Raw genomic sequence first — 25,177 nt, 5'->3', positions numbered from 1 at the left:
GCACTCAAGTCCCCTTACATGCATACTTAATACACATCCGAGGCTGACGAGTGCTAATTTCACTCAACAACTTTTTAAAAAGGGTAGTAGACATTTACAGATCATAGTCTAGCCCAAAACTAATGACTGTTTCAGCATGTTCAAAGTAACACTACAAAACATACATCATCTTAGCAAACATGTAAAATGGCAACATAAAATATGAATATATATTATACTGAACAAAATTATAAACGCAACATGCAACAATTTCAAAGATTTTACCTAGTTACAATTTCATAGAAGGAAATCAGTAAATTGAAATAAATTATGTGAAATCCATAGATTAGGGCCTGACTGGGCAGGGGTGTGGGCCCGGGATGGCATAGGCCCACCCACTGGGGAGCCAGGCACAGCCAGTCAGAATTCGTATTTTTTTTCCCACAAAAGGGCTTTATTACAGACAGAAATACCCTCAGCACTCCCCCCTCCTCAGACAATCCTGCAGGTGATGAAGCCGGAGGTGGAGGGCTGGCGTGATTACACATGGTCTGTGGTTGAGGCCGGTTCGGCTATACAGCCAAATTCTCTAAAACAATGTTGGAGGCGGCTTATGTTAAATAACTGAACATCCAATTCTTTGGCAACAGCTCTGTTGGACATTCCTGCAGTCAGCATGCCAATTGCACGCTCCCTCAAGACATATGTGGCATTGTGTTGTGACAAAACTGCACATTTTAGAGTGGCCTTTTATTGTCCCCAGCACAAGGTGCATCTGTGTAATGATTATGCTGTTTAATCAGCTTCTTGATATGCCACACCTGTCAGGTGGATGGATTATCTTGGCAAAGGAGAAATGCTCACTAACAGGGATGTAAACAAATGTGTGTACAAAAGGAGAGAAATTAGCGTTTTGTGCTTAGGTACATTTTCTTGGATTTTTTTATTTCAGCTCATGGAACCAACACTTTTAGATGAGTTTATATTTTTGTTCAGTGTAAATACTTGCAAGAGGTTTGTTGGTCTGGCGCTAAAAAAAATGTAGCTCAACATGCACGCCAATGGATCCCATGACATTATTTACGGCAACATGAATAAGAAATTGAATACAAATTGTGGTAAGGTCCAGCGCAATATCAATTGACCATTTGTTAGTGCTATGACCATAAACATGCAACCTTTTTAGGCGAGTGCCTTGTTCAAGTTACGTTATGTCATCAACCAGGAAAACCTGCTATTTTGGGGTTGTGAACTTATTCAGGGTAAGACAGGGTCACCTCTGTCCCAGTGGGTGAAACAAAAAGAGTGGACACATAGAACTCTTGGCATGTACCTTAACTGGTCAGTTAAGATATTTTATATTACAAATGGGTTGAATGAAAAGCTGATGAATGATGAACTGTACAGGGAACAAAAAGTAGTGTGTGCGTGTGTGTCCCAAGACTCCCAACTAATAAATATACAGATAATTACCACTCTTCGACCCTCTCATTCAAGCCTCTGCCTGGCACCGAAAGTATAAATGTATAGCTGTGTGTGTGTCTGTCCAGTTGGTAAGTCCGCCAGAAATTACTGCTTGTAGACCATCAAATTCATGTAATTTCTTTTTTTAAATAAATAAAACAAGATCACAGGCTAGGTTCAAACACAGATAGGATAGGCAAACATTCCAGGTTTCATTACATTTTTATGAAAATAAGAGACATTGGAAATGCAACGTTGCAAAGCAACTGCCTCGTCATTGCTTCTCCTTCTTTCAGAGATCACAGTTTACAGGGAATGTTTGACTGTGAACTCAGAACACACGAGAGTGAATACTCATGGCATTATGAGAAGAAATACAGATTACAGCACCAGACACCATATTCTTAATACATGATAAAAAAATGAATGGTTTGCTTAAAAAATAAACCCACCCACACACTTGGAGAAGCATGTGTCTGTTCTGCATGCCATTTCCACACATTATTTAAAGTAGACACGATTGGAGGAATCCATCACAAAAACAGGAATAAGGACACAAAACACCCCATACCAAACCCATTCAGGATTATTGTGGTTAACACTGATCACGTAAAAGGTGGTAAGGTGATTCCTTATATTTATATGCTACTAGAGGTCAACTGGGATGTTCAACTGCAGTCAAAGAGACTCATCCAACAGATGTGGCCGGTTCAGAGTTCAGGCACACACCCTTAACCTGAATGCAAAAAGTGGCATAATATGCACAACCACTTTCACCATACTTCAGAAAGTATTCATATCCCTGGACTTATTCAACATTTTGTTGTTACAGCCTGAATTTAAAATGGATTAAGTATTTATTTGTCTCACACATTTACACACAATACCCCATAATGACAAAGTGAAAACATGTTTTTAGACATTTTTTCAAATGTATTAAATTAAATACAAAAAGATCTCCTTTACATAAGTATTCACACCCCTAAATCAATACATGTTAGAATCACATTTGGCAGCGATTACAGCTGCGAGCCATTCTGGGTAAGTCTCCAAGAGCTTTGGACACCTGGAATATACAATATTTACCTATTTATTATTTTCAAAATTCTTCAAGCTCAAATTGATTGTTGATCATTGCTAAACAACCATTTTCAACTCTTCCAAAGATTTTCAAGCAGATTTAAGTCGAAACTAACTCGGCCACACAGGAACATTCACTGTCTTCTTGGTAAGCAACTCCAGTGTTGATTTGGCCTTGTGTTGTAGGTTATTGACCTGCTGAAAGGTGAATTCATCTCCCGGTGGTACTTCGTAATGTCTTGGATTTGCCCCAAACACAACACTTTGTATTCAGGATAAAAAGTGAATTGCTTTGCCACATTTTTGCATTATTATTTTAGTGCCTTGTTGCAAACAGGATGCATGTTTTGGAATATTTTTATGCTATACAAGCTTTCTTCTTTTCACTCTCAATTAGGTTAGTATTGTGGAGTAACTAAAAATGTTGTTGATCCATCAATGCCATGGTAAGCAGCTCCAGTGTATATTTGGCCTTATACAACAGGTGGGTCTAATGCTGATTGGTAAATAAGCATTTTAACGTCATAGATTTAACCGGTGGTAACTTGTGGAATAGACACTAGCTAAATATGACGTTAAAATTCTTACTTATTTACTATTTTCGGTCTGACTGTGCAATCCACTGTCTCATCAGACCAGCCAAGCAATTTATGAACTTCATCTCCACTATAAAAAAAACATCTAGACATTATCTCACAGTTTTTTCCTATCACAGCCATTAAACTCTGTTTTAGTCACCATTGGCCTCCTGGTCAAATCCCTGAGAGGTTTCCTTCCTCTCCGGCAACTGAGTAAGGAAGGACGGCTCTATCTTTGTAGTGACTGGATGGTGTATCAATACACCCAAAGTGCAATTAGTAACGTCACCATGCTCAAAGTGATATTCAATGTCTACTTTTTTGTTTTACCCATCAACCAATAGGTGCCCTTCTTTGCGAGGCATTGGAAAACCTCCCTGGTCTTTGTGGTTGAATCTGTGTTTGAAATTCAATGGTCGGCTGAGGTACCTTACAATTATCTGTGTGTGTGTCCATGGAACTTATGTCACTTGTTAAGCAAATGTTTTCTCCTGAACTTATTTAGGCTTGCCATAACAAAGGGTTTGAATACTTATTGACTCATGACATTTCAGTTTTTCATTTTTTATTAATGAGTAAACATTTCAAAACACATTATTCCACTTTGACGTTATGGGGTATTGTATGTAGGTAGGTCAGTGACAGAATAATAAATTTTTAACTGAGGCTGTAACACAACAACATGTGGAAAAAGTCAAAAGGCTGAATACTTTCTGAAGGCACTGTAATTTAGCATTTCTCTGTCACTGGTAACACAAACATACCCATCACCTCACACAAATTTGAACACAAAATTTGTGATATTGACAAATGTTCTTAATATATGGCCACAGACAACCTTTTGTGGATGGCAGGCCACGTTTTTGAAGATCACTGAAAACTACTGGTTGCCCTCTGAATTCCTCCCTTGTTTCTTACTTCTCTCGTGGCAAGAGCTCACAGGAGCTGCAATTTGTACAAAGTTGCAAGAACCTGTGGTCAAATTAGTTTTAAAGGAGAGCACTAGGGATGCACGATATCGGAATTGGCTGAAATTAGCTAAAAATGCCAACATCGGTATCGGCCCGATGTCTAGTTTAACGGCGATGTTAAAAGCTGATGTCAAAGTTACCGTGCATACCTATATAATGTATAGGACGTAATACAGGACGTAATGACGCCACATAAAATGTTGCAACACAGCATTCCTAACCTAGCCCACAATGTCTGCTGTGTGGATCGAGCAGTCATTTGAAAGAGTAAGAACATTTCAGCGAGACAACTCAAAGGCGAAATCCATTAAAGCCAAGATAATGGAATTCATTGCCCTTGACAATCAACCGCTCTGTCGTGGGTGATGATGGCTTTCGCCGACTGGTCGAGCACCGGTACACACTACCAAGTGTGCTATTTTTCAGATGTTGCCCTACCGAAGTTACACATTGATAGCTTCACGACATACATACTATGGAACGCCATTTGGGTCTTTGCGTGTCAAAAAAGATACAGTAGCACTGTCAAAGCTGTACAAAAAAGTCTGCAAACACTGGCCACGAACGATGTGTTAACAATACCGCGTTGGTAATAAAGCATTATTTGTTCGACCGCAACTTCTGGGGTAGCTAGCTAGCACCAATACAACCAGCCTGAAAACAATGACCAGTAGAAACTGCAGTCATTTTCATTATTCTTAACAATGATTTAGGGATCCTTGTGAGTAAGTATTAGCTAGGTTGCCACTTGTTGTTAGCCTATTGAAATTGAACTTCGGTTCATGAAAATAAATAGCTAGCCAGCTACTTAACCCTGTTACCCAAAGCTAACGTTATAAGCAGCCAGCTAGCTTCATCTGGCTAGTGAGGCTCGACTGGACTGGGTTATGTGTTGTGAAGCTAGCCACAATTAAGGATTAAGCACAATAGTGGAATTTGCGGTTTGCCTTCAAAATAAAATAAAATAATAGAATTATGCCATACTTTTATTTTGAAGGCCAAACCGCAAAGTCCACATAGATGGGTCCGACCACCATTAATCAAACAAGAACTAGCTTATCAATTAGGGTTATTTTAGATGACACCTAGCTAACTATAGCTACTGAAACAGATTGTCATTTTGCTATGTTTTGGGGAAGAACTACATTGTTTGCATCCATGAGCTAGCTAGCTTTTTTTTATGACCAGCACTGTAGGTGCGCGAGACAACTTTACCAGCATCATAGCATACACATCGATGAATCATTGTGACATGAAAAACGAGTGATAGTGTAATCAATGTGTCAAAACTACATTAAAAATGTATGAACGAGTTAAATTATTATTTGACGTGCAGTCATATTCAGGTCCTGATTGGTAAAATAGTGTTATTTGACACGCAAAGACCCAAACGGCGTTCCATAGATATCCTGGTTGAGAATGAAATGACTGAACAACGAAACAGCACAGCAAGTACAGTTGAAGTCTGAAGTTTACATACACTTAGGTTGGAGTCTTAAAGCTTGTTTTTCAACCACTCCACAAATTTCTTGTTAACAAACTATAGCTTTGGCAAATCGGTTAGGATATCTACTTTGTGCGTGACACACATGATTTTTCCGACAATTGTTTACAGACAGATTATTTCACTTATAATTCACTGTATCACAATTCCAATGGGTCAGAAGTTTACATACACTAAGTTGACTGCCTTTAAACAGCTTGGAAAATGTCATGGCTTTAGAAGTTTCTGATAAACTAATTGACATCATTTGAGTCAATTGGAGGTGTACCTGTGGATGTATTTCAAGGCCTATCTTCAAACTCAGTGCTTTTTTGCTTGACATCATGGGAAAATCAAAAGAAATCAACCAAGACATCAGAAAAAAAATTGTAGACCTCCATAAGTCTGGTTCATCCTTGGGAACAATTTCCAAATGCCTGAAGGTACCACGTTCATCTGTACAAACAATAGTACGCAAGTATAAACACCACGGGACCACGCAGCCGTCACACCGCTCAGGAAGGAGACGTGTTCTGTCTCCTAGAGATGAACGTACTTTGGTGCGAAAAGTGCAAATCAATCCCAGAACAACAGCAAAGGACCTTGTGAAGATGCTGGAGGAAACAGGTACAAAATGATCTACATCCACAGTAAACCGAGTCCTATATCGACATAACCTGAAAGGCCGCTCAGCAAGGAAGAAGCCACTGCTCCAAAACTGCCATAAAAAAGACAGACTATGGTTTGCAACTGCACATGGGGACAAAGATCGTACTTTTTGGAGAAATATCCTCTGGTCTGGTGAAACAAAAATAGAACTGTTTGACCATCGTTATGTTTGGAGGAAAAAGGGGGAGGATTGCAAGCCGAAGAACACCATCCCAACCGTGAAGCACGGGGGTGGCAGCATCATGTTGTTGTCATGTTTGCTAGAGGAAGGACTGGTGCATTTCACAAAATAGATGGCATCATGAGGACGGAAAATTATGTGGATATACTGAAGCAACATCTCAAGACATCAGTCAGGAAATTAAAGCTTGGTCGCAAATGGGTCTTCCAAATGGACAATGACCCCAAGCATACTTCCGAAGTTGAGGCAAAATGGCTTAAGGACAACAAAGTCAAGGTATTGGAGTGGCCATCACAAAGCCCTGACCTCAATCATATAGAAAATGTGTAGGCAGAACTGAAAAAGTGTGTGTGCGCAAGGAGGCCTACAAACCTGACTCAGTTACACCAGCTCTGTCAGGAGGAATGGGCCAAAATTCACCCAACTTATTGTGGGAAGCTTGTGGAAGGCTACCCGAAACGTTTGACTCAAGTTAAACAATTCAAAGGCAATGCTACCAAATACTAATTGAGTGTATGTAAACTTCTGACCCACTGGGAATGTGATGAAAGAAATAAAAGCTGAAAGAAATAATTCTCTCTAATTATTCTGACATCTCACATTCTTAAAATAAAGTGGTGATCCTAACTGACCTAAAACGGGGAATTTTTACTAGGATTAAATGTCAGGAATTGTGAAAAACTGAGTTTAAATGTATTTGGCTAAGGTGTATGTAAACTTCCGACTTCAACTGTAAGTGAAAGAAATAGGTTTTGATTATGTTTGACTGGTAATGGGGACATATGTAAATGCAAACAAAATATTTTTTTGGTCAGTGTGGTGTGTGTAAACTTTATTTATCTAGGCAAGTCAATTAAGAACAAATTCTCATTTACAATGAAGGCCCGGGCGACGCTGGGCCAATTGTGTGCCGCCCTATGGGACTCACGGCCGGATGTGATACAGCCTGGATTCGAACCAGGGACTGTAGTGACCCCTCTTGCACTGAGATGCAGTGCCTTAGACCGCTGTGTCCATGTGTGTGTGTGTTAACTATTTAACTGTACTAGAATGCTTAAAAGGCCGCTAAAATTTCAAATAGCTGTTATCGGTATCGTTTTTTTTATGGCAAGGAAAATATTGGATATCGGCCAAAAATGTCATATCAGTGCATCACTAGAGAGCACTCCAGTTTTTGTGGGCTTATGGTGTTTGTGAATAGGTATAATTATTGGTTAAAGCACTTCTGATAGGAGGCAAATGAGCACTTTCGAATGCAACCACTTATCATGCTACTAGGAAGACCCTTTGAAAAATAAGCATTTGGCATTTTTTCAATAGATGAAAATCAACTATCCAATTGTAAAGCCTACATAGAACTTAATTAAACTGTGGCCTATAAATATGGCAAAATTAAGTGATAGATTCAAATAAATACAAAAATGTGTGCAACTTTGCTGGTATAGTAGAATGAAATTATACCCTCAGCATTCAACCAAGACAAAATATATTGGATAGAATTTTGATTTGTTCACATTAAGTCTCACTCCTCTGACCTCTTACTTTTGAGTGGCTACATTATTATTTAGATTAAAAACAAGATTAACAAAACTCTTAATTTGTAAGTAGCTTTCTTTCAGTAAAACACCTAGCCCATTGATAACATGCTGCTCTGGCTTTATCCGCTGGGGGGTTTAAGGTGAGGGGGCAGTTGTACATTGGTCTCACTGAGGTACCGGTTAGGAAGGAGAACAGTGGCACAGGTTGTGCGGTGGTTGATTTTATCACTCCTCAGTCAAAGCCATCCCTGTCACAGGCACGCGGCGATAAAAGAAGCTGGATCCTCGGAACAGATGGCCCTAATGGGTGAGAAACAAAAAGACAGTTTCAGACATGCACTACCAGAGAAAACAATGACACACACACACACACACACACACACACACACACACACACACACACACACACACACACACACACACACACACACACACACACACACACGAGTGTGTTCCATTTGCTCCAGCTGAATGAGCGTGACTGTACCTTGTGGCTCAGATGAGCCCAACAGTGGAGCCAGGACTTAAAGATGGGAGAGTTAGGGGGAAGACCAGCCACCAAGCTGTGAACACACAAGAGATCTATTATAAGCTGAACCCACAAGCTAACACTTCATGTTATTTGTCTCTCAAACAAATACATTTAAACTGTATCCTATTATTTTGTGATATATCAAGTCTATACTTTGACTTCATATGAAAGTGATACACCATTATGACTATTCTCAAATGGCACTAGCTATAGGACAGTTAATTACAGGTAACAGACAGTAACAAGGCCATCTGGTACTTTCTATTGTTGTACTCTTGAATAAAATCAAATGTGCTTGCTTCAGTGAGAGATCACTGACCTGGGTATGCTTGGAAACCTTATAAACTGAATCTAGTTATTCAAATATGCAATGTAATAACAAATGATGTATGATGTTGAGTAATCTTAAGTCAGAACTTTAACTAGGCCACTCAGGAACATGCAATGTCTTGGTAAGCAGCTCCAGTGTATATTTGGCCTCATACAACGGGTGGGTCTGATGCTGATTGGTAAATAGGCATTTTAACGTCATAGATTTAGCCGGTGGTAACTTGTGGAATAGACACTGGCTAAATTTTTGATGTTAAAATGCCTATTTACTATTTTCGATCTGACTGCGCAATCCACTGTCTCATCGGACCAGCCAAGCAATTTATAAACTACGGATTGACTCTTATCCGCTCCTCGTCCCCTTATGCCATAGTTTGTACATCTCAATTGTCAGCAGAAACCACATTTGTTTAAGCAAGTCAGTCATATCAGCTAAGTAAATTAGGCTGAATGAACTGTTTCGCTGCCAGACAAGGCTCCGCTGACAGCCAGGTGTAGCAGTGGTAACTGTTGGGACTCTGCTGTTGAGACAGCTTTATGTAGGCAGTAACAGTTTGTCAGCACCATTTGTCACTGTTATAGTGCAATTAATGCATTGTTTAGTGTTGTGTAGTGGCTTTGCTGGCATGCATCCCCCCAAAAATGTGGGAGTTTTCCCCACCAAGATTTACATGCTAAAATCGTCACTGAACACTAGATTTAGAATTATTTGGCAACTTTAGTTGTGAATGATACACACCTTAGAATGTCTTACACAGAACCCAAACCAGCTGCACGCATGCGCCATTGTGCAAAAATGTATTTTGTCCCCCTACACCAAACGCGATCACGACACGCAGGTTAAAATATAAAAACAAACTCTGAACCAATGACATTAATTTAGGGACATGTTGAAAAGCATTAAACATTTATGGCAATTTAGCTAGTTAGCTTGCACTTGCTAGCTAATTTGTCCTATTTAGTTTGCTTGCTGTTGCTAGCTAATTTGTCCTGGGATATAAACATTAGGTTGTTATTTTACCTGAAATGCACAAGGTCCTCTACTCCAACAATTAATCCACACATAAAAACGGTCAACCGAATCGTTTCTAGTCATCTCTCCTCCTTCCAGGCTTTTTCATCTTTGAACTTATATGGTGATTGGCATCTAAACTTTCATAGTATTACCACGACAACCGGCAACAGTTCATCTTTCAATCACCCACGTGGGTATAACCAATGAGGAGATGGCACGTGGGTACCTGCTTCTATAAACCAATGAGGAGATGGGAGAGGCAGGACTTGCAGCGCGATCTGCGTCAGAAATAGGAATGACTTCTATTTTAGCCCTTGGCAACGCAGACGCTCGTTGGTGTGTGGGTGCAATAATTGAATAACAGATTTCTAAATATATTTTGCGACGCGAGTGGTGTGGTCAGCCTATTAGAAATCAAAACATATGGGCTGCATGATATGACTATAGGCTATTGATGATTGGAGAAAATAGCAACAAGAAAAAAGCTTGCCTCAGGAAAGTTAGCATATTTTTATCCATCAGACTATTCTCAATTTAATCTGGTCTTTACTAATATGTAACATTTGCTTCGATTTAGAATGGCCCATTATCAAATGTTCAGGAACAGGGCCAGGGTAAAAAAAGCACATTTTCTGTATGGACTCCAATAGCGAATGGAGGTCTGAGTACGTGCTTTCCCGCTGGTCCGTTTTTCAATGATGCCTAGTAGGTTACTTCGGTAATGCCTAGTAGGTTACTTCGGCACGTACATGTGCTTAACATATGAGCATTTGAGAAATAAATAAAAGAACACTTATTTCCCTCCATGCATGCTCTTGCTGCACAACAGTGATATTCCGGCCAAACTGTGTATGCCATGGGCTGTCCAACCCTGTTCCATCAGCTACCCAGTGCTTAATTTGGGAAACCAAGTGAAATCTGTTTGGGAACATCGATAGTAACATGTTTTCGCAACAAAACAAACTTTTTCAGGACCCTGTCTTTCAAAGATAATTCGTAAAAATCCAAATAACTTCATTGTAAAGGGTTTAAACACTGTTTCCCATGCTTGTTCAATGAACCATAAACAATTAATGAACATGCACCTGTGGAACGGTCGTTAAGACACTAACAGCTTACAGACGGTAGGCAATTAAGGTCACCGTTATGAAAACTTAGGACACTAAAGAGGCCTTTCTACTGACTCTGAAAAACACCAAAAGAAAGATGCCCAGGGTCCCTGCTCATCTGCATGAACATGCCTTAGGCATACTGCAAGGAGGCATGAGGACTGCAGATGTGGCCAGGGCAATAAATTGCAATGTCCGTACTGTGAGACGCCTAAAACAGCGCAACAGGGAGACAGGATGGACAGCTGATTGGCCTTGCAGTGGCAGACTACGTGTAACAACACCTGCACAGGATCGGTACATCCGAACATCACACCTGCGGGACAGGTATAGGATGGCAACAACAACTGCCCGAGATACACCAGGAACGCACAATCCCTCCATCAGTGCTCAGACTGTCCGCAATAGGCTGAGAGAGGCTGGACTGAGGGCTTGTAGGCCTGTTGTAAGGCAGGTCCTCACCAGACATCACCGGCAACAACGTCGCCTATGGGCACAAACCCACCATCGCTGGACCAGACAGGACTTGCAAAAAGTGCTTGACACTGACGAGTCGCGGTTTTGTCTCATCAGGGATGATGGTCGGATTCGCATTTATCATCGAAGGAATAAGCGTTACACCGAGGCCTGTACTCTGGAGCGGGATCGATTTGGAGGTGGAGGGTCCGTCATGGTCTGGGGCGGTGTGTCACAGCATCATCGGACTGAGCTTGTTGTCATTGCAGGCAATCTCAACGCTGTGCGTTACAGGGAAGACAGCCTCCTCCCTCATGTGGTACTCTTCCTGCAGGCTCATCCTGACATGACCCTCCAGCATGACAATGCCACCAGCCATACTGCTCGTTCTGTGCGTGATTTCCTGCAAGACAGGCATGTCAGTGTTCTGCCATGGCCAGCGAAGAGCCCGGATCTCAATCCCATTGAGCACGTCTGGGACCTGTTGGATCGGAGGGTGAGGGCTAGGGCCAATTCCCCCCCAGAAATGCCCTGGACCTTGCAGGTACCTTGGCGGAAGAGTGGGGTAAAATCTCACAGCAAGAACGAGGGCAAATCTGGTGCAGTCCATGAGGCGGAGATGCACTGCGATACTGACTGTTACTGTTGATCCCTCCAGTGGTGTGGGGGCTGTGCTTTGGCAAAGTGGGTGGGGTTATATCCTGCCTGTTTGGCCCTGTCCGGGGGGGTTTCATCGGATGGGGCCACAGTGTCTCCTGACCCCTCCTGTCTCAGCCTCCAGTATTTATGCTGCAGTAGTTTGTGTCGGGGGGCTAGGGTCAGTCTGTTACATCTGGAGTATTTCTCTTGTCTTATCCGGTGTCCTGTGTGAATTTAAATATGCCCTCTCTAATTCTCTCTCTCTTTCTTTCTCTCTCTCGGAGGTCCCAGACCTTCTGTTTTCAACTCCCTAGAGACAGCAGGAGCGGTAGAGATACTCTCAAAGATCGGCTATGAAAAAGCCAACTGACACTTACTCTTGAGTTGCTGACTTGTGGCACCCTCGACAACTAATATGATTATTATTATTTGACCATGCTGGTCATTTATTAACATTTGAACATCTTGGCCATGTGCTGTTATAATCTCCACCCGGCACAGCCAGAAGAGGACTGGCCACCCCTCATAGCCTGGTTCCTCTCTAGGTTTTGGCCTTTCTAGGGAGTTTTTCCTAGCCACCGTACTTCTACACCTGCATTGCTTGCTGTTTGGGGTTTGAGGCTGGGTTTCTGTACAGCACTTTGAGATATCAGCTGATGTAGGAAGGGCAATATAAATAAATTTGATTTGGACCCCCCTTTGTTCAGGGACACATTATTCCATGTTTTGTGGAACTTGTTCAGGTTATGTCTCAGTTGTTGAATCTTGTTATGTTCATACAAATATTTACACTTGTTAAGTTTGCTGAAAATAAACGCAGTTGACAGTGAGAGGAAGTTTCTTTTTTTTCAGAGTTTATTTCACTAAACTTTTGACAGCCCCTCTGCGCACAAATGAAAGGAATAAAGGAGAGAGAGGAGGTGATGGAAACGCATGGTGTTGCGATATTCTGTATAGCTAAAGGTAATTTGTCACCCAATTAATTGTGAAAATATAAAAAATGACTAGGCTGTTCAAAAATGCCCCGCACAATCACTGAACCAACTGGCTCTATGTTCTCTCCCAGACTCGTGGACAGAAATGTTGAAGCATAGCATCAGGTAACCAGTCCATCCAGTACGCATAATAATACAGTCCACATTCAAAGGGGATTACTCTCATTTTTTACATTTTGTAGTATAGGCTAGACCAATTATGTACCAAAGACATCTTAATTCAGTTTTGTTTTATATTTTTATGCCAACTGTAATATGTAGTAGGCTATGTATTGTATAACGGCAAAATAAAAACATGTTGGGCTTGGGCTGAGAAGCCTATGTTTATGCATAAACTCTAATATGCATATGGAGTTTTGAAATAATCATCACCTTAGAAAGCTGTCCTGATGGAGGGACAATAGAGCCCTGAGTACCAGGCCATTAGGACCTGATGGAGGGACAATAGAGCCCTGAGTACCAGGCCATTAGGACCTGATGGAGGGACAATAGAGCCCTGAGTACCAGGCCATTAGGACCTGATGGAGGGACAGTAGAGCCCTGTGTACCAGCCCATTAGGACCTGATGGAGGGACAATAGAGCCCTGTGTACCAGGCCATTAGGACCTGATGGAGGGACAATAGAGCCCTGAGTACCAGGCCATTAGGACCTGACGGAGGGACAAGAGAGGTCTGAGTAGCAGGCCATTACGACCTGATGATCATTAGCGAGTTGGGTACTACGAAAGCATGTCCAGAGTGCATAACAGGAGATTACTGTGACTCAATGTTCACGTGGGAATTTGACTGCTGTCATGATTCATGACTGCCTGTGTGGTGGTAATACAGTCACCACAACAGCTCTATGTGAACCTATATTTTTCAACTTAGGCGCACACGTGCTCTTCGTAAAAAAAGGTCAACGTAGAGCCATGCCAGTAATAACCTGTCTAATCTGTAAATGAAGGTAAGTTAGCCAAAAGTCTTTTCCTTTCTATAACTGTATTTTGTAAGGGCATGTTACCTAACAGCTTTCCTTTCTATCAGTGATTTCTGCAGGGTCTAAAGACATGGGGAAGATGCCAGGATGAGAAGCATTTAGATAAAAACATTTGCCATCTTGTTATGATGATGATCTATTCTTGCGCATGCAACCCTAAAAAAAAATATCACTTCTACTACTTGTGTCCTTTCAACAAGATGTTAATGTGGCAATGACCACCCTGTCATAACTACTATACCATCTTGACTGAAAATATAAAATATGAATACTATTCAAGCAAAATATAGGTGGGAATGAATAACATTTAAAAGAAAAACTTCCGTTAGGGGGAAAAAAATAATCATTGTAGTCTCAACCAATGTTCCCTCAAATTTTTGGGGTCACAGAGCAAATTGTAGGTCTTATGAGCAGAAACTTGATCATTGTTTACAGTGAACACTGAGGCTGTACCCTTACAGTTTTAGACAGTAGCCAATAGGCTATTTGATCATAATGTAGGCCTACCAACAAAACCAATGGAGCGAATCCCATAACATTTTCACATGCAAATAGCTTTGATTTCTATGATATTTCTATGATATATGTGGTGTTCAATGTTCAATTTTTGCATATTCAAGCCTGTCTCAAAATACAACACTGCCCATTTAATTAAGACCAAAGTTTTTTTTTTTACCTGACTGGCTTTTCAAAGACAGCTTGAAATGTAGCCTAAGCCTACATGTTGTATGCTCTTGTAGGAAGCAGCAACTCCCCACTGCTGACCTACAATTATCGATAACTGGGCTAATAACTCACTAACTAGCAAAGAATATCAACAAATGTGCATACACGAGGCTCTGATCTGAACTGATCTAAAAAGCGCAATCACTCTAGGATGGTAGAAAGACAGCTCGTGGGCTATCCCCGCCAATAGAATTCTACTCCTGGCTCTGCCTACAACAAAATCACAGACTCAATCAGCCTGGCATTTCTACTGCGCGGAAGTCCTGGAGAAGGTGCACACGCAGCTTAGAGGGAACATTGGTCTTAACCTCTTTACCTTTCATAAATACTTTTTTTAAATGAATGAGTGAATGACTAAATGCAAAACCGATGAACATGTTGCCACTACCGTGAATGATGCATGCCTGCTTCTGGCTCATGTGTGTTGGCATGCTCAGCAGCTATGCTACTAAACTACTAAAACAAGTAGTGATTTAAAAATGAACCTCTGAATTGTCACGCACATTTCTCAGAAGATGCGAAAAACTTGCTTCTTATAACTGGGTAAAGTTCATAATCTTCTTACTGTGATATAATTCCAACTCTCTCTTTCCCCTCCTTGCCTCTTTTGACCTCACCCTTTCCCAATCCCCTCCAACTCACAAGGCAAGCAATACGATTGACCTCATCTTTACTAGGGGCTGTTCGCCTACTAATCTCACCGCAACCCCCCTCCAGGTCTCTGATCACTAATTTACTAAATCCTTTTCTCTCCTGTCTCCTAATTCTGCCTCTTTGACCGTATTCTCCTCCGTTTCTGCATCCTATGACTCGCACTCTCCCCTTTCCTCACGGCCGGCTTGGCCATCCCCTTCCTGCTCCGTAGCTGAGTGACTCATTGCGAGCTTACAGAACAGGGCTGCGGGCAGCTGAGCGAAAATGGAGGAAAATTGAACTTCCTTCCACTCCCTCCCTACCTTCTTTCCTCTGTATTCGCTGCTAACGCCATTTTCTATCACTAAATTTCAAGCTTCTGCCACTAAACACAAGAAACTCTTTTCCACCTTCTCCTCCCTCCTTAATCCTCTACCCACCCCTCTCCGTGGACGACTTTGTCAACCTCTTTGACAACATCCGCTCCCTATTCACTTAGTCTATTGAGTCCACTGATCCCACTCACACAGAACTACCCTACGCCTTGACCTCTTTCTCCCCTCTCTCTCCAGATTAAATCCTGAGAATAGTGAAGTCTGGCTACCCGACAACCTGCCTGCTCGACCCCATCCCCTCTTCAGACCATCTCTGGAGACCTTCTCCCATTCCTCATCCCTGACCACTGGCTGCATCCCCTCAGACTTTAAAATGCCAGAGTCGCTCCGCTCCTCAAGAAACCAACACGACTCATCTGACGTCAAAACCTAGACCTCTATCCCTTCTTTCTTTCCAAAACTCTTGAGCGTGCTGTCGCTAATCAACTCTCTTGTTATCCCTCTCAGAATGAGCTTCTTGACCCTAACCAGCAGGCTTCAAGACGGGTCACTCAACCGAGACTGCTCTTCTCTGTCACAGAGGCAATCTGTACTGACTGCCAAAGCTGACTCTCCCTCCTCATCCTCCTAGATCTATCTGCTGACTTCAACATCGTGAACCATCAGATCCTCCTCTCCACCCTCTCAGGGCTGGGCGTCTCAGACCTTGACGTGACCCTGAACAACACCCTATCGTTCTCCGCAAACATCAAAGCAGTGACTTGCTCCTGCAGGTTCATGCTCTACAACATCCATAGAATGCGACCCTACCTCACACAGGAAGTGGTGCAGGTCCTAATTCAGGCACTTATCTCCAGTCTGGACTATTGCAACTCACTTTTGGCTGGGCTCCCTACTTGTGCCATCAAACCCCTGCAACTTATCAAGAATGCTGCAGCTCGCCTGGTATTCAACATTCCCAAGTTCTTCCATGTCACCATGCTCCTCCACACACTCCACTGGCTTCCAGACCATGGTTCTTGCCTATGAAGCAGCAAGAGGAACTGGCCATCCCTACCTTCAGGCTATGCTCAAACTCTAGAGGAGCAATTAGGGTTAAGTGCCTTGCTCAAGGGCATAGACAGATTTTTCACCTAATCACCTCGAGAATTCGAACCAGCGATCTATCGGTTACTGGCCCAACGCTCTTAACCGCTAGGCTGCGGAAAAATGACCAAATTCACCATACTTGACTTGAAAGCCAATATATCCTTACCCAAGGAATATTTTCTGAAGACTATAGAGAGATGCAGGGAAAATGCCAGGATGAAAAAGTAGAGCTAACTGAAATGTTAGCTAGCTATTCAATTGGTGAGTGTAACGTGACACAAAACATTGTGTCAATGCTATTCGTCTTTACAGCAATTCATTTAGAATCATCAAGCAACAGGAGCAGAATGACCAAATCATTCACCGTTGTATCTCAGTTTGAGAGTAAACATACCTGTCCTCAAGGATTTTTTTCAAAAGACTATCTTGTCAACAAGAACATCATTTTGATCTTAGCTATACTTCTTCACAACTTATGTTGATGACCAGCAGACACCCCAAATCAAAATTTTTGCCTAATCTTTTTAACAAGAGCATGAGCATTTTGATCTTCATCTTAACTATCAACAGAATATTCTGAGAAGACAATGAAAGCTACATTTTTTAAATGAGAGACATTGTTGTCAACCACTTTCCCTTCTTGTTTAGATCTAACAGATCTCACCTGTCTACAGAACATGCATTGTGGTCTCAACCACTCCATCTTGCCTATGTGGATAGGAGGAAGACTCATATGAAACTGGCTATAGGCTATGGTGTTTTACCAACCTTCATCAGGACAAATGGGGGCATTGTGGCCCACTATATTTCCAGTTTACTAAACAATAATATACTGTTACATGTATAAAATAAACATTAGGATGTGATACAACTGGACACACTTTTCAAAGCGCCTGCATAAGTTTCTCCATTGTTTTCAATGGTGCACTCGCATTTGGCGCCCGTCTCCTCCAAAGCATGCACGTTTTTGTAGTGCGGGGGCTCCGGTAGTCGGGAGTTGAAAACATTTAAACTCTTAAAACAGACAAAAAAACGTGGGTGTGATCCCAGCCTTACCCACAGTTGTTAACTGCCATCAGGTCTGCCACCAGCATAAATGGGTACGTCAACACACTCACTGCAATCTGGAGACGGGTAGGGAGATCAAACATGGGGAACTAAGGTGGACACAAGTGCTGTAGTTGCAACACCATCAAATAAACAAAGTAAAAGGAGGAGGCTTTTAGAGATAACCTTGGGAAACAACTATTCAAAATATCCTCACCACATTTCAGTTCCAGAAAAATATGTACAAAGACATGTAGAGGTTGTGCAGCTGAACTTACCCCCATCACAAACTTGGTGTAGCTTCTCACTGCTGGGGCTTGGCTGAACTGCAGAAAAGTGTGAGAGGGAAGCATTTACAAAATAATTGTGTTAGGACATCATTTTCTGTGCACAAAACACTGTTTTCCAACACATGATCTCTTCTGATGACTCGCTCTGAGGCATCTGCCCTGATCTGTTAGATATTGAACCGGTGTTGAGAGACCAGATGCAAACTGGCTACCCAGTCATCGCTGGATTTACCAGATCCTCCAGCCCAGTGTTGAACTGCCAAGTATCAACCCCTGCCCTGTACCCCATCGTCACTGGGTTTACCAGACCCTGCCTCAGACGGATCCAAGGGAGGCCTTGAACCATGGACCATCACCCTCCAGTACCAACCTCATATTCATTGTGCATATGTGCACATTCATTTTAAACAGAATAGCATGACGATCTTATAGATCATGTGCTGGAAAACAGTATTTTCATGACGGAACACTGTAGATACCCAACATAATAGTGTTTAACATGATTTTTGAATGACTACCTACCTCATCTCTGGTGCTCTCTAGCTAAACCCACTTCCTGTTGAACGTGGAACGAGGGACAGTTCTGTTTGTTGTTTTGGAAAGTTTTGAAAGTCTCTGAAAAAGTGTTCTATTGAAAAAGCTTGGTTACTAGCTAGCTACCTTTTGAGTTTGGATCCCATGACACGGTTGGCATCAGTTGCTGGGACCGCTGCTATCTATCCAGGGATCCTGCCAAACATGGGTCTGAGGAGCTGCTTGGCGTAGCAGCTAGCCTAGCTGCCTATCAAGCTAGCTGGGTTTTCTTGAGGGCTTGAGCGCAGCCCACGACGCGGTTAGCCGTTGTGGCTGGGACCGCAGATTGTCCCGGGCTTGTGGCTGTCTAGATCTATGCTGTTTGTTTCTGTTTACATCTTCCCCACGACCTGCCCTGACTGGAACTGCGAGGAATAACAGCGTAGCCTACGTTGGTAACATGACAAAGACTGAAGCCGGTGGGAGTACCGTTGAGGACAGTGTTGTCTCTTTATTACAGGTGTAGGTTCTTTTAAACGAACAAAAATCATTCTATATGCAGTTGTTTCAACAAGAAAATAGATTCAAGTGTTGTGTCAAAATACTGGTGGAGTCAACTAATAAAACAAATGGATGACCTGACCAGAGAGGTCCAGGACCTGAAGAACAGTTTACAGTTTCCCAGGGTCAGCTCATTAAGTTTAAACAGGAGAATGGCAAGATGACAGCAATCTGTAAGTCATTGAGGGAGAACATCAGTTCTATATGTGAATCCATGACAACAATGACAGAGAAATCAGATTATCTTGAGGGACAATCGAGGAGGAACACGATTGTTGTGGACGGAATTGCAGAGTCTGAGGACAAAGTGAGGGAAATGATCTCTGAGAAACTGAAGATGGACCACAGGAAGATTGAGGTGGAGTGCGCCCACAGGACAGGAAAACCCACCACCGGCCCTAGTGACAGGCCCAGGCAGATAGTGGTGATCAATAACTTGTTAATATCAGATAACATTTATATATTAGCTATTTCTGAGACTCCTCATTTGATACAGAATTAGCAATACAAGGCTATAACATCTATAGAAGAGAGAGGAATGCTTATGGGAGAGGTGTTGCTGTATATATTAATATATTCAGAGCCATTTCCCTGTAACACTTAGAGAAGATCTCATGTCAAGTGTAATTGAAGTGTTTGTGGTTGCAGGTTCACCTGCCCCATCTAAAGCCTTTTCTTTTGAGGTGTTGCTATAGATCACCAAGTGCTAACAGTCAGTATCTAAATAATGTGTTTGAAATACTTGATAGTGTATGTGATGTAAACAGAGAGGTCTACTTTCTTGGGGACCTGAATATTGACTGGTTTTCATCAAGCTGTCTGTTCAAGAGGAAGCTTCTCACTGTAACCAGTGCCTGTAATCTGGTTCAGGTTATTAAATCAACCTACCAGGGTGTTTACAAACACTACAGGAAAAAGATCATCCACATGTATTAATCACATTTTTACTAATACTGAAGAACTTCGTTCTAAAGCTGTATCCGTACCCATTGGATGCAGTGTTCACAATACAGTGAATTCAGAAAGTATTCAAACCCGTTGACTTTTTCCACATTTTGTTACGTTACAACCCTATTCTAAAATGTATTAAATTGTTCATCCCCCTTAATCTACACACAATACCCCATAATGACAAAGCAAAAAATATATATATTTATATATTTTTTTGTACTATTCCTATGTAATGGGTATCATTAAAGAAAAGGTACAAAGAATACATTGCTGACTTTTTTCTGACTAACTACGAAACTCATGTCCAGTGCTGAACTAGAATTTGTTTCCAGGTTTATTTTCCTGTTATTCAAGAGTTGGTTACAAAACAAGTAGATTATTGTATTCTTCCTGCCCTCATGGGGCTCCCGAGTGGCGCAGCGGTCTAAGGCACAGCATCTCAGTGCTAGAAGCGTCACTACAGCCCGATTCGATTCTAGGCTGTATCACAACCGGCCATGATTGGGAATCCCATAGGGTGGCGCACAATTGGCCCAGCGTCGTCCGGGTTTGGCCGGGGTAGGCCGTCATTGGAAATAAGAACTTGCCTAGTTAAATAAAGGTTAAATAAAAAAAATACTTTACGAAGCCATTTCTATTTGTATCTACAACTTCAACAGAGATGTGTTCTCTCACTTAGGTTATTAAAGTGACCGTTGATCTTAGATCAGTGCTTAGAGGTGTATGTACCATGCTTACATTGTCGTCCACGGCGTAGGTGTTGATGAAGTGGGCCAGGAGGTTACAACACCACAGAAAGATGACCTCACCCAGGACATGGGGCACAACCCCCCTGCAAACATAAAGCGTCCAATAAGGGGAAAGGACATAAATACAGTACAGATCAAAACAATGTCAATGGTTTTGAACCAGGAATATTGATTCTTACCTAGGGCCCTATAAAATCAGTTTTATTTTTTGTCTGATTCCGTTTATTTTTTCCCAAATTCCGTTTACATTTATCCAGATTTCAGTGTTTCCAGGTTTTTGCTAAAAAACAAAACATTTGATGTTCTAAGTCCACAACAATGTTTAAATCACATCAGGAGACTATTTCTGAGGTCTGGGGACATTTTTAGAAATGTTGATTATGGGTGTAGTCACCCTTTAATGCAAGTGTGTACCAGGAAGAGATTGTTGTTTGGTAGTCAGTGCTACCCGGAATACTTGGGATGTCTGTACCCTAAACCCTGATGGAATTATGTTTTTAGAATTGTTTTAAAGTAATAAAAAAATTCAAGTCTGAAACATCTTGAGTCAATAAGTATTCAACCCCTTTGTTATGGCAAGCCTAAATAAGTTCAGGAGTACAAATTTGCTTAACAATTCACATAATAAGTTGCAAGGACTCACTCAGTGTGCAATAATAGCGTTTAACATGATTTTTGTATTATTACCTCATCTCTGTACCCCACATATAGAATTATCTGTAAGGTCACTCAGTCGAGCAGTGAATTTCAAACACAGATTCAACCACAAAGACCAGGGAGGTTTTCCAATGCCTCGTAAAGGGCAACTTTTGGTAGATGTGTAAAAATAAAAAATCAGATATTGAATGAATATCCCTTTGAGCATGGTGAAGTTATTAATTACACTTTGGATGGTGTATCAACACACCCAGTCACTAGAAAGATACAGGTGTCCTTCCTAACTCAGTTGCCGGAGAGGATGGTGACTTTAAAACAGTTACAGAGTGCAATGGCTGTAATAGGAGACAACATTGTAGTTACTCCACAATACTAACCTAAATGACAGAGTGAAAAGAAGGAAGCCTGTTCAGAGAAATTTTCCAAAACATAAAACCTGTTTGCAATAAAGCACTAAAGTAAAACTGCAAAACAATTGACAAAGAAATTACCTTTATGTCCTGAATACAAAGCATTATGTTTGGGTAAAAACACAACACATCACTGAGTACCACTCTTCATATTTTCAAGCGTGGTGGTTGCATCATGTTATGGGTATGCTTGTCACTGGCAAGGACTAGGGAGTTTTTGGGGGGTATAAAAACAAAAGGAATAGAGATAAGCATAGGCAAAATCCTTGAGGAAAACCTGGTTCAGTCTGCTTTCCAACAGAAACTGGGAGACAAATTCACCTTTCAGCAGGATGTTACTGAGTGGCTTAGATACTGTTTGGACTAAAATCGTCTTGAAAATCTATGGCAAGATGTGAAAATGGCTGTCTAGCAATGATCAACAACCAACTTGACAGAGCTCGAAGAATAAAAAATAAAATATGTGCAAATATTGTACAATTCCGGTGTGCTAAGCTCCAGACACTTATCCAGAAACACTCACAGCTGTAATCACTGCCAAAAGATGGTTCTAACATATATTGATTCAGGGGTTTGAATACTTATGTAAATAAGTATTACATGTGTCATGACGTTGGCCTGTGGGTAAGGTTTATGACCCCCCCCCCCATAAATACCTTTCTACCATCCCCTCTCTGAGGACTTGAATAGCCTGTGTTAAATATAGAGAGTCTGGGAACATCAAACAAATGGGGAAAAGGAACCACATATTTTGTTAATAAAACCAGTTGGAAATATGCTTGGGAACGTAATGAGTATGTATGTCAGTTCGGTTGTCATCTGAGACATTATGACTGATGACAGGACGACATAAACTGTACCTGAGAAAAGTATACGCCCTCTAGTTATCAGAGTCACATGGAATTGTTATGCAATTGAAATGTTTGATATTGAAAATGTTTGTTAGGAGATGAAATGTAATTTTAGCTTCCGAATGAGAGATTTGGGTTTTCATAAGGAAAGTGCCCTGCTCGATCAGTGGCCCAACCCTGTGAAGAGACAGGGGTTATAAACGATGAAACACCTCCCTCCCCCTCTCCACTATATAATCCTTTGACGAAAAGATAACCACGTTGTTCCAGTACGGGAGGTCTGCAGCCTCTACGTTAGAAGGACACACATGTCAAGTACAGAACTAAGCCAACCTCGGCGTGAGCTTTGGAGGCGAATGGTATGAACTTTGAGCTTATTCACTACAGAAGTGCTACTTCCTAGCCGTTGAGTTAGCAGCGGCCGCTGCTTACGTGGGCTAGGAAAGGACGGACGACGGATCCAGTCTAACAACCAGACGAAGATACCACCACGTATCCAATGGACCACCATTGACATTCTTCCGAAAACAGGGAGATCTGTTGGCCAACCCGGCCAGCATCTACGACCAATCTACCGAAGCGCAGCTCAGAGTAAATATTTATTGCATTTTCCTTTTCCAAATGGGCGGTAATTTAGAATGCATAAGATAGTGTATTTACGATAGCATAGCTGCTGTTTCTCTGTTCCTAAATCTTCCCGCTCTTTCATTCAAGCCCAACCCCCTTTCCTTTGTGTAACCAGCCGTCATATCTGTTCCGTCTACCGGGACGTTTTCTGTATGACATCATTGTATTCTGTGTATTTGTAATTCTGTGTGATTAGTTAGGTATTTAGTAAATAAATAATTAAACCCAATTTTGTATTGCTGATTCAACTTGTTAGCCAGGGTTCGTGAAGATAACCAAGAATTTACAACTTTCATTATGAGACTGAAAATAAAACAAGGGTTAATATTGACTGCTATCGATGTAAAATATTACAAAGTATTTTAAGAGTTTATTCGGAAGATAACGGCTCTATAAACGTTCTTCCGTGGTGCCCCGACTTTCTAGTTAATTACATTTACATGATTAGCTTAATCAGGTAATATTAATTACAGAGAAATCATTTTATAAGTTAGGATGTCATATCACTTAATCCGGCATAGCCAAAGACACGACACATGATTAGTGAGAATTAGGGTGGATTTATAGGATTATAGTTCAACCCCTACTGAACACTTTTTCCCACCTTCCAATATTTTATGAATTGAACTTGAATATGACAACTTTCAGGATGAATCAAACCACTGTATTTAAAAAAAAAAACTTTACTAACCCTAAAATGTGCCTAAATAATCTACAAGATCAGAGTATTTTTAAATCTGCCAGTGCGTGCTGAAACGAATACGCATAGATGGCTTTCTTTCATTGATCCCTATATTCTGACCGCGTTCTCTCAATGTATTCTACGGAGTCTGTTGACAAAATTCTAATTAAAAGGTACATCGTATTAAAAGCAATGGCTTAAGATAAATGTTCTCAAAACCCCATTGAATGAAAACTTCAACTAGCAGTTGAATGAAATGTATTGAGAGCGCGCAAGGTAGCCACACCTGCAGAGCGCGTTACGCGGCTGAAAAAGGAGAGTCTGAATACCAAATTCTGAGAAGTGTGTAGGAAAGGTGAGTATAGGGAAGGCATCAATTCCTAAGTTGGGATCGGGCCCATAGTGAGCAATATATGTTTGGAACATCAAATCGCAATAAAAATCGCAGTATCAAATAGCAATACATATAGAATTGGCACCTAAGTATCGTCATAATATCGTATCGAGAGGTCCCAGCCCTAATACAAAGGATAATAATGTCCCTCACCTATAGTGCTACACCAGTGGTCACCAACTTGTCGATCTCCAAGGCAATTCTAGTCGATCGCCAAACATTTCTGTAAAAAACTAAACGATAAAGCCTTGTGATCCTATTTTTTTTTTTATTAGTCCCGGGCTGTTGGTGGTAGGTGCAGCCAATTCAGCAAACTGTTGCCGTTTCATGTGTCTGAAGGTACAAACTCTGCCTTACCGGTGGGCCTGGAGAGGAAATCAAGTGCACTATGCCACCGCTGGCCAATCAGATTGCTCAGATGACCGAGTCTGCAGTAACGTAGCAGGCATAAAAGAAAGCTCCGGCAAAATTGATACTGTGAGATTTCAAAACGTTTAAAACCATGACTAGAGACAGACTGTCAACGAATACAGCTGTCAACAAAGAGCTGCTGTTTTTATGAGTGAGTTTATGTTTAAGTTCTTACTCGGCATTGTCACTACTTTGTATTGTCATGACGTTGGCCTGTGGGTAAGGTTTATGACCCCCCCCCCCCCCCCCCCAT

The 25,177-nt window shown here is 41.5% G+C and overlaps 1 protein-coding gene across 4 annotated transcripts in view; it reads right to left on the bottom strand.

Moving 5' to 3' along the window:
* Positions 1-1,299: 1,299 nt before the first annotated feature.
* LOC106566941 (mitochondrial carrier homolog 1) overlaps positions 1,300-25,177 on the bottom strand; it is a 44,799-nt gene continuing 20,921 nt past the window's right edge. The window contains exons 8-12 of one of the 4 annotated variants that reach the window (XM_014135605.3): positions 20,873-20,975; positions 18,107-18,154; positions 17,838-17,905; positions 8,431-8,506; positions 1,300-8,243 (exon numbers count right to left, since the gene is read on the bottom strand). In XM_014135605.3, coding sequence (XP_013991080.1) covers positions 8,169-8,243; positions 8,431-8,506; positions 17,838-17,905; positions 18,107-18,154; positions 20,873-20,975 — 370 coding nt within the window. In that variant the 3' untranslated portion in view covers positions 1,300-8,168. The remainder of the gene's footprint in view (positions 8,244-8,430; positions 8,507-17,837; positions 17,906-18,106; positions 18,155-20,872; positions 20,976-25,177) is intronic. The other 3 variants (XM_045693344.2, XM_014135607.3, XM_045693345.2) reach the window with 3 other exon arrangements.

This window comes from Salmo salar, chromosome 13, assembly GCF_965601325.2.
Source record: "Salmo salar chromosome 13, fSalSal1, whole genome shotgun sequence".
Taxonomy (NCBI): Eukaryota; Metazoa; Chordata; class Actinopteri; order Salmoniformes; family Salmonidae; genus Salmo; species Salmo salar.
Note: the sequence above shows the minus strand (reverse complement) of the source record. Positions and strands in the feature narration are given on the sequence as shown.